This window comes from Notamacropus eugenii, chromosome 2 (genome assembly GCF_028372415.1).
Source record: "Notamacropus eugenii isolate mMacEug1 chromosome 2, mMacEug1.pri_v2, whole genome shotgun sequence".
NCBI lineage: Eukaryota > Metazoa > Chordata > Mammalia > Diprotodontia > Macropodidae > Notamacropus > Notamacropus eugenii.
The window spans coordinates 162,627,342-162,638,078 of NC_092873.1; the positions used below are offsets into that span (position 1 = coordinate 162,627,342).

General features: G+C 40.7%; 1 protein-coding gene across 6 annotated transcripts in view; it reads right to left on the reverse strand.

Moving 5' to 3' along the window:
* The window catches only part of RNGTT (RNA guanylyltransferase and 5'-phosphatase), a 386,087-nt gene extending 379,056 nt beyond the window's left edge, over positions 1–7,031 (reverse strand). For all 6 annotated transcript variants that reach the window (XR_011974408.1, XM_072642803.1, XM_072642804.1 and 3 more), the window contains exons 1-4: positions 6,939–7,031; positions 3,510–3,619; positions 1,111–1,214; positions 916–1,004 (exon numbers count right to left, since the gene is read on the reverse strand). Coding sequence is in view for 5 of the 6 variants with exons in the window: in XM_072642803.1 (XP_072498904.1) it covers positions 916–1,004; positions 1,111–1,214; positions 3,510–3,619; positions 6,939–7,002 (367 nt within the window). In the remaining variant the exon portion in view is untranslated. The remainder of the gene's footprint in view (positions 1–915; positions 1,005–1,110; positions 1,215–3,509; positions 3,620–6,938) is intronic.
* Positions 7,032–10,737: the final 3,706 nt, after the last annotated feature.

Genomic DNA, 10,737 nt, shown 5'->3' on the forward strand with positions numbered 1-10,737 from the left:
CAGCTAGCTCGCACAGTGAATAGAACACTGGCCCTGGAGTCAGGAGGACCTGAGTTCAAATCCAACCTCAGACCTTGACACTTACTAGCTATGTAACCCTGGGCAATTATCTTGCCTACCCCCCTCCAAAAAAAAAGACTCAATTTCATGAGATATAATGATCACTTAAAGGAACTGGGGGCATTTACTCTGAAGAAGACTTAAGGGAAAATGACAGTTGTCCTGAAATTTCTGAAGGGGCTGTCATAAAGAAAGGGGATTAGATTTGTTCTGTTTTTTCCCAAAGGGTAAAACTAATAGTGTGTTATACCTCACCCCAGACTTTCAAGTAAAGGATGCATCATCATTTGTTGGTTATGTTGTACAAATGTAAAATGGATTTTATTTACTGAATATGATACTAAATCCTATAAATACCAATATTTATTCAACTTGTTATTTAATTTGTTATTTTCACCAAACACTTAAATTCTAGCTCAAATGGTCATGTATATGAAGACTGGGTAATTCTCAACTAAGTGAAACTACTTTTTCTTCAAATGTTAAATCATTCCTGACAGGAGGTTAAAGAGGTACACTGGTAAAACCTCAGTTACAAACTTCACAGAAAGTAGCTGGGTCTAAAATAGTAGCACTAAACCTAAAACACTAATTGATTCCTATCTGAAGAAAGTTTAAAAGCAGCTAATAAATGCTCTTACAAGTATTCCTAAAGTGATCTAGATAGATTTCTTTTTTAAAGACAGATCTCATACAAATATTACTCTGAAGAAGTCTCTATAAAGTGCCCCTCCACCCAAATCACACAGTCAGGTCAACAAACTCCCTTACAGAAAAATCATATGAAGAAAGAAACATTATCACGTAATGCAAGATTATAGAACAGAGAAAAGCAAACAAGTTTTTCAATCATACCTATAAGTTCAGGAGGATTCTTCTCATTAAAACGTTCACATAAACGAATGAATGTATCTGTGTTCTCAGCTGTAGGACATTCTCCATGACTAGTAACACAAAAGAAAAAAAGTTTGAAAAAAAAGGAAAAGATTAAAAGATTCCTTACAACCTTTTCAATATGGGAAAAAAATGGATACATTAACATTAACCTACCCTTTACACTGAAGCTTTATATACTTGATCCCTTCTTTTTCAATGTCATTTCTGTCATAAAATCTTGTAGTATTTGTCAAATCCACCAGAAGTCCCATTTTAACCTAAAAAAGGAAAAAGCATATTGTAACAAGTCATTAAACAGTTGCTTTTCATCTATTCCAAGATTTGGAGCTTACTATATATACCTATAATAGGCAGACAGGTGGTTGAGTGGATAGAGTGCTGGGACTAGATTCAGAAAGACCTGAATTCAAATCCAGCCTCAGACACTTACTAGCTATATGACCCTAGGGAAGTCATTTAACGTCTGTCTGCCTTAATCCAGTGGAAAAGAAAAGGGCAAACAACTCACAGACAGAATTGGCATACTATGATTCATGGGGTCATGAGGAGTCAGACAGAGCTGAACGACAACACAGCCTATAAATGAAAACTCAACCTCTGACTCGTGGAAAAAAATTAAAAGCTCACCATGTAATAACACTATTGCACTATTAGAAAAAAAATTATTCACAAGTGGAGTAGAACATCAAGGACAGAAGCAGAAAGCATGGATAGACAACGCAGTATCATCAGCAACTAGCTGATTATATTTAGGATCAAAAAAGAATAACATCACTAACTTTTTATGTATTTATCACTCATCCTGACATTTAAACAACCCTATAAAGGTGATTTAACTAGGAGTTAAATAATACCACCAGTATCTGACTATTAAAAGCAGTTCAGTCACTCACTAACACAGAAAAAAAATGAATGTTTTCCTTCTCCATATGGTTGCCTAATTACTATTACTCTGCCCTTTCTGGAAATATAATAAACCCTTATATAATCCTACAGTTATTTTTAGAAAACAGGAACAATTATAAAAATATTTAATAGAAACTAGTAACAAATAAAAAAACTACTATTATGGTGCTAGATATGATAAAGCTGGACATTAACACAAAAAAATTCTTTCTCTATCATACTATGTTGTTACAATGTATTCTAATAACTTTTCACAATATACTCACAAACATACAATGTCAGGCACCGCTCTTAGATAAAATATTTAAAGTAACTTGGATAAAATATTCCACTTCTCTCTTCTTTTTGGAATCATTTTGCATATAAAATGCATTTAACAAATAAATGTACTTAATAATAATAAATAATACATTTAATATTTGTAGAGTTAAATTGAAGACTGGTTACCTCTTTCATACAATGATCAATAGGAGTAATGATAACAATAGAAGTGCTATAATAGCTACAATGTATATAGTCCGTTAAGGATGGCAAAATGTTTTGCATATGATCTTACTTTACCACAACCCTATGAGGTAAATAGTCCTTCAAGCCGGAAAGGAACCAGTCACCTAAGGATCACTAGGGGCAGCTAGGTGGTACAATGGATAGAGAACCAGTGCAGGAGTCAGGAGGACCTGAGTTCAAATTTCACCTCAGACACTTGACATTCACTAGCTGTGTGACCTCGGGCAAGTCACTTAACCCCAACTGCCTCATCCTAGGTCATCTCCAGTCATCCTGATGAATATCTGGTCACTGGATTCAGATGGCTCTGGGGGAAAAGTGATGCTGGTGACCTGCCCTCCTTCACTCAAAACAAAGTCAAGTGCAAATCATGTCATTACTTCACTGATGGCATAGTCTTCAGCAATGAAGGATGAACACACACAGGTTACTAAATGAGGTAAATGCTATTGTTATTCCTGTTTTACAAATTAAGAAACTGAGGCCAGAGAGGTTAAGTAACTAATTTGGAGTCACACAGCTAGTCAAAGGCAGGATTCAAATTCCGGTCTTCCTGACTCCAAGTCTAATATTGTCCCTACTATTCCACATAGCCAGCTCATAAATTGGCACAAAAAGCAACACAAAGGACCCAACTGTAACTACATAAGAGCTGCCGACGACCCAAGCAGACAATTCCACATCACACAAGCTGGTGAGGCACACAATTTTAAAATACCTTAAGTATAAATTAAATCTAGTCATTTAGAGAAGATGAACAGTGTGGAATAGGGGTGAGGAAGCTGGCCTTGAAACCAAGATGAAATGAGCTCTAATCCTGCTTCTGACACGTAGTGGCTGGGCCATGTGAAGCAAGGTTAAGTCACTTAGTCTCTCAGTCATCCAGGCAAATAAGACTTTAAGTTGCAGAGAAAGCCCTGACCTACATTAGTAAGGGGAGTTTCCTCACCAAGCAGTTCCCTATACAAATAAAACCTTAGGTTCTGCCCCTACTCTAACTAAAGGATATTAAAGTATTTCAAAATCAGTTTACATAAAAAACTATATCTAATAAAGTTTCATTCCATTCTTAAAATTAATGTGAAGAATAGAGAAGAGCTACAAACTATTACCTGTATTTATAAGAAATTTTCTTTTACCTTTAGGCTCTTCAGATAGTTGGAGAGCATACTGGGATGAAACCGATTCTCTTCAGCAACTTGACTATCATATCTTGGTCCTAACATGGTCTTCAAAGGTAAGAACTTCCCTAATCAAAGTAAAATAGGTGACAATGCTTAATAAATGCTTATCAATTGAATTTTAAAAGACTCCAAATTAGCTTAGTAGTCTCTAAACGTCTTCTAAAACAGAGGTGTCAAACACTGCCACACGTAGTCCATAACACTCCCCAAGTAGCTGAACCAGATTAAAATATAATTGGAAAATAATTTAACAAAATAAATAAAAATACAATAGAACATTAATAATGTTAATATGTGGTTTCCTAATCAATATACAGGAATCCTTATTTGCTGTTTAGTGATCCTCTTTATATTTGAGTTTGATGTCACTATTCTAAAACACTTAAAGGAAAAGGCACTTTTAAACAAAACTTTTCATGAAGCATTGTCAATAATGATTCTTTAAGAATATAATAAATGACAATAAAACAAAACTAAATTCTACATCATTATAATGATTAAGCTTGGCCTCAGAGAAAAGTTGAGAAAATGAACTTCTGTCCTTCATTACAGAAGAGGAAGACTACGGGTATGAAATATTGCATCTGCTGTTAGACATGGTTCATGTGTTGATTACTTTTGTTGAACAGCTTTAATTCAGCTGCCTTGTCACTTCCCCCATCTTTTCTTATGAGAAAGTCACTGTTACAAAGAATGGTTCACTCATAGGGGAGAAGATAAGGAGGTAAATATGATGCAAAATCAAAAGAAATCCATAAAAAAAGGTTTTTTAATAGCTATATGAAATAAAAGATGCCATCCTAGAAAGTTTAGTTTATAAATTAGCATTAAAATAAGTTAGCATTTGTAAAGCACTTAGCACAGTGCCTGGCACACAGTATGAGTTATATAAATTCTTATCCTCTTCCCTTCCTTTGTATTCTCAGGGCTTCACACAGTGCCTGACACATAAAAGATATTTAATAAGTGTTCACTGATTTGACTTCTCAATGCTCAAATACTAAGTATGCAACACTGTCTCTCTCCATTCAGTCAACAAACTTTCATTAGGTACCCTCTAACGCAAAGGCATAGTGCTTAGCCCTGGGGATATAAAAACAATAAGTGAAACAGTATCTACCCTTTTACATTCTACTGGGAATATACATGTATACAAGTAGGTAAATACATAGTATATGCAAGAGTTTAATACATGTAATAATATTAACATATATATATACAATGTATATATAAGAAAGGAAATACAATGTTTATGTAAGCAAACACAAAGTAATTACAAAGATATGAGAGTACTAATGGATGCGTGTGATCACATGTGTCATCCCATAATGAAGCACACTTGGGCTTAGCTAAGGAAGGCAGTCAGGAATTCAAAGGAGATGAGGAGGGAGTGCATTCCAAACAGTAGATTTATGGTCCCACAAACAGGCAAGAGATGTAATGTTGCACACAGAGAACGGCTAGTTAGTAGGCCTATTTGAATGAAACAAACAGAATGAAAAATAGTAAAGAAAATAATATTGAAAAGGTAGGGAGACGCCAATATCAAGCTATGACTTTTATATTTTATCCTTGAGAAAATAAGGAGACATAACATTTTCTGAGTGTGACATGGTAAAATCTGTGTTTTAAGAATGTCAATTTGACAGGCATGTAGAGGATGGATAGGATAAGTAAGAGACTAGAGGCAGAGAGATCACACAGTTACTGTACTAGTTCAAGTGAGAGGTCATGAGAGCCTCAAGGCTCACAAAAGCAACATGAGAAGAAAGAAGAGATGTGAAATGCTGTGGAGGCAGACAAGATTTGGCAACTGAATAGAAATAAAGGTTGAGGGAAAGGAACAGTAAATTTTACTTCAAGGTTGTAAACCTGAGTCATTGGAACACAAAGGCAGTTTGGAGTAAGGATTTGGGAAGAGAGAATAAATAAAAGAATTAGTTAACTGGAGAAAGAAACATTACAAGAAATAAATTTTATTTGTGTATTTGTGTGGGTGTGTAAAATTGATAAAAAAAAAAAAACATAAAAATCAAGAGCCATTCCTCAACAGATAAGAGGTCAAAGGATATAAATAGGCAGTTTTGAAAAGAAGAAATGCAAACTACTAGCAACGAGAATGTTCCAAATAACAAATAAGAGAAGTGCAAATTAAAATAACTTATTTCACTCTTCAGATAGTCAGATAAAATGCCAAATTCCAAAGAGGTTATGGTGAAAAGTATACAGTGATGAACTGCTGGTGAAACAGTCCAACTATTCCGGAAAACATTTTGAAATTATACTTTAAAAAATCAGTAAACTGAATATATGCTTTAATCCTGTGGCACTACTTGACAGTAACCCCCAAGAAGTTCAAAGGCAAGGAAAGATTTCATACACACACGATTTTTTACAGCAGAACCTTTTTTTTTTAGAAGCAAAGATTGGGGACTAAAACATATTCATGGTTATACTTGAACAAGTGTAGTATATGAATCAAATGGAGTTTTTACTATGCTTTAAGAAATTATTAAGATGAAATCAGAAAAACCTGGCAAGACTTGTTTGTATCGACTGAAGCAGAGCAAATTAATCAGAATCAGTAGAATAAATTACACTGATCACAAGAATATAACGTAAAACAACACAAAAGACTAATACAGGGATCAATGAGGACTTCAGAGGACTGAAGATACAGTATGCCTCCTACAGCTCAGCATTGAAGTGACAAACTAAGAGCAGAATGAGGTTCACAGTTTCTACATAACTGGTGTGTTGATGACCTGACTGCACTTTGCAAAGGGACGGCTGGAAGAAGAGAAGGGAAGAATGGGGATGGGTAGGAAATGACAGTGGTGTAGTGGATAAAGTGCTGGGCTACAGACTCAGGAAGACCCAGGCTCAAATTCCATCTCTGGCACTAGATATGTGAACCTCCAGAAGAGGTGCAGTGCTACGAAAACCCAGAAGAGAGCATACATAAAAAGGGGGGGAGGGGGTGTCCAAGAGACTGTAAGAAGCTCCGAAGGACTTAAGGACGTCCCGTTTAGCATTTGAGACCCTCGTAAATGGCTTCAGGAGAGCGGCGGGGTGGGAAAGCCAAATTGCAAGAATTTGTATAGTTCAAAAAATAAAACCAATACAAGTACAAACCACCGCCATCACTCAGTCAGGGAGCTCAGAGACAGAGGTCACGCACTCGGACCTCCCCTGCCTCTTTCCCCATCACCCCCCCCACCCCCACCCCCCGTGACACCACCCGGAAACCTCCCTGGGCCAAGAAGCCTCGAGAAGCCGTGGCTTCGGCCCCGGCAGTCCGACGTCGGCTCCCCGCTGGAACAAGGACCCTCCCCAGCCGCACGCGCCCCACGCGCCCCACGCTGGGTGCAGCACGCTCGTTACCTGCCACGGGCTGTCCTCGGCGCGGGCAGTGCAGCCACCGCGGCGGGATCTTGTTGTGCGCCATGGCCCCGGACGCAGCGGCTGGGCGACCGGGGCCGCTGCACCCCTCCTCCCCCCGGACGGGAGCTGCTCCCCCGCCGACCCTCCGCCCAGAACAGCCTCTCCGCTCCGCCCGCGAAAGGGGACGGGAGCAGGTCCCCAACGCTGCCCGCCGCCGCTGCTGCTCCGAGGGCTGCTGCCGCCAAAGCGCTGCTCCCTCAGCCCAACGTCCAGCCGCTTCCCGGCGCCACTTTCATTCAGACAGCACTCCACAACAGCCGGCGCAACCACAATGCATCGCAACTTCCGCCAACCCTCCGCCCCGCCTCTTCCCCTCTGTCCCCTTCCGGTCCCAGCCTTTCCTTTCCGAGGTCAGACAGGAAAGCCGGACTGCAGCGAGAAGGAAGAGTTAAAGAGAGGGATGGCGTGGGAATGGAGGGAGCGTAGGGGACGGGCCTGGAGCTGCTCGGGGCGGGGAGGGGAGGGGATGGTCACGGAATCTGAGCTTTATTTCAGAACGTTCTGCCTCCTCCCCCAACCCTCCCCTCCACTCCCTCCCCTCCGCCCCTCCACGTTCTGCCTCCTCCCCCAACCCTCTCCCCGACTCCCTCCCCTCCGCCCCTCCACGTTCTGCCTCCTCCCCCAACCCTCCCCCCGACTCCCTCCCCTCCGCCCCTCCACGTTCTCTCTCCTCCCCCCAGCCCCCCTCCTTTCCCTTCCCTCCTCCCTAGCCCTCTGGTCTTCCTCCTTCCTTCATCCCTCCTTTTCCTCCATTCCTTTTTGCCCAACTCTGTAAGCTGCCCCTTTCCCCCCATGTGATTCACATCTGGTAGCTGGGCTGTTTTCCAAATAGAACGGAAAGGGAGGAAGCTCTGGGAGCTGGACTCATTTAACAAGCACTTGTTAAGCGCACATTACAGGGCAGACCCTGTGTGTACACTAGGGGCACAAAAACAAACATTTCCTGTGTGTAGCTTTCAGATATTCTTAGGAGCATATCAGTCAATCAAGCTGTTAAATACCTACTATAACTAAGTGCTGAGATGACAAAAAGAGGCCTTGCCCTCAAGGAGCTTCCAGACTAATAGGTGAGACAATATACACACAAAGCAAACTATATATCGGATAAATAGGGAAATAATAGGAAGGAAAGTACTGTAATTAAGAAGGGTTAGGGGAAGGCTTCCTGAAGAAAGTGGAATTTTAGGGAGGTCAGTAGTTGGAGTGGATGAAGGGAGCATTTCAGGCTTAGAGAACAGCCAGTGCTGAGAGATGTCTTGTTTCTGGAACAGCCAGGCTCAAAGAATATGTGCTGGGGAGTAAGAAGTAAGAAAACTGAAAAAGTAGGAGAGAGCTAGGTTATGAAGGACTTTGAATGCTAAACAGCATTTTTATTTGCTCTTGAAGGTAATAGAAAGACCCTGGTGTTTATTGAGGAGTTGAGGGAAGGAAGGAGGTAAGAGGGAAAGGGACAGTGACATGATCAGATAAGTGTTTTTTTAGGAAAATCATTTTAGTAGTTGAATGAAAAATGGATTGGAATGAGAAGACACGAGAGGTAGGCAGACCCACCAGCAGGTTATTGCAGTAATCAAGCTTTGGGGAGATGAGGGCCTGAATTGGAGTAGTGGCAGTGATGAGGGCTAGAAGGGAGGGGCGTGAGACCCCCACAAAGACTGCGGTACCAGGGGCAGGTTACCTGGAAGGTATTCGGGGACTCAAACATTGTTGAGGTCCAGGTAAAGATTTACTACCCTTTTCAGCAGGCAAGAGTTCTTAGAGGGGTATAGGTAAATTTATATAGGACATTCTATGGGAAACTGTGCCAAATATGCTAACTAGGTGTTTCGGGGTGGGATTAGGGGGTGATTAAGGAGTGGTCAGTTCTTAAAGGAACATGCACTTTGGGTATCTACTGGACAGGTATTTTACCCAGAATTCATGGGGGAAATAGCCCAAGGTGAGAGGAGGAGGGGGCTACAGTGGAGGTGTGGTTTTTAGGCCTGAAATATCACTAAGTCAACAGGGCTGACTCAGAACTACCAAGTTATTCCATCAATGTCTTGTTAGACAAGAAAAATGTAAGGGAGTATACATATGTCTAAGTCTAGGATGCATATTATTGCTCAGTGAGTAGTAAATTATTATGACCCAGTACACAGCCAGTTCAGCCAGTAGACAGCTGGTTCAGACTAATAAATTCTATAGATGCAGCTGGCTGCTATAGCAGGAAGGGAGCTAACAGTTGTTGCTAGGACAGCCTGTATCCTTGGACTGGGGAGAAACTGCCTGGGATAGTGTTTTGAGGCTAAGAAGAAATGTGACTTTTAAAGGGAAATGTGATTTTAGAATTGAGGCCCAAGCACATGCACCCCAGCACCCCATCAGCAGTATCATGAGTACACATGTAAGCAAAGACAAAGTAGTTTCAGAGGCTCCTACTCTTAAGTCAGAGAGTCAGAAAAGTCCCAGCAGGGAATGTCAGGACTTGAATTTAACCTTGAAATTAGCACCTCCTCCACAGGGTTGTTGTGAGGAATAAATAAGATATTTGTAAAGTGCTTAGCACATAGTTGGAGTTTAATAAATGCATGTTTCTGTTTCCTTCCTTTTCTTCCTTCTTCCCTAGGAATTACTGAAGTTGAGGTGAAGAGAAGAGAAGGATGGGGACAGCCTATGCAAAAATAAAAGTGTTGAGTAAGGGAAAGAGAAAACAGACTAATTTGATTGGAATTTGAAATACCTGAGAGGAGGTAATATGCAATAAGCCTAGGAAAGGTGGACTAGAGCCAGAACGTGAAGAACTGTGCCCAAGAGGAATGTGCTTTGTATCTTAGAGGCAATAAGCCACTGAAAGTTTTTAAGAAGATCCGTGTTTTAGGAAAGTTGGCAAAAGATGTATGATGAAGAAAAGGGACTTAAGTCAAGGAGCTGAAAGACCCATGGAGTTAAAAAGCTATTGCAGTGGTCTGGGTGAGAGTTGGTATCTGAACTAGAGTGTTAAATTGGGGGAAGAAGATGAATGTTATGTATTTCCGGGTTTGTTTGTTGTTGTTTTTTGAGGCAATAGTCCTGGGTATGAACCTAGATTTTATTTAACTTTGGGCAAGTCACTTCACCTAGTTTATCCTCTGTGAAAAAAGAAGTCTGCAGGGCCAGAAATCTGCCTCTGGGTGGGACTTGGTACCATGGATGAGCTGCTCCCCAGGGGCAGGTCTAGAAGAGGAGAAGGACCTGAATGTCAAGCTAGGTGAGGCCCTGGAAGAGGTGTTGTGGAACCTGACATAGATATTCCCTGAAAGTATCTAATCTGCAGTTGAAGCCACCTTTGACTTGTCTCTCTCCATGTGGCCCAGAAAATGTATATATTCTCAAGAGCAGCTTAGCAGATTATAACGAACTCCTTCCGCATCCTGGTTCTTCCTGTTGTCTTCAAAAGAGAGAAGCTGCAAATAGAACAACAACTGTAACTACAGCAATTAATCCTAGGTCCTAACATGGTCCATCTGGAGAGATACTAAAGGCTGTACCTTCACTCCCTGGAACACAATGAGCAGAACCCTCCACATTCTTTTTCCTACAGAAGCCTATCTTTAAACTCTGCCTTTCACCATGTCATAATCATGACTTTTTTCTCTTTATTCCTCCCACTCTGAAACAAGTGAATATAAGGAAACAGAACTGAACTCCCCTCCTACTTTGCTAAGCTGCTGCCAATTAAGGGATTCCTTTTTCCTGGAGAAACTGAGGAACTTGTCTT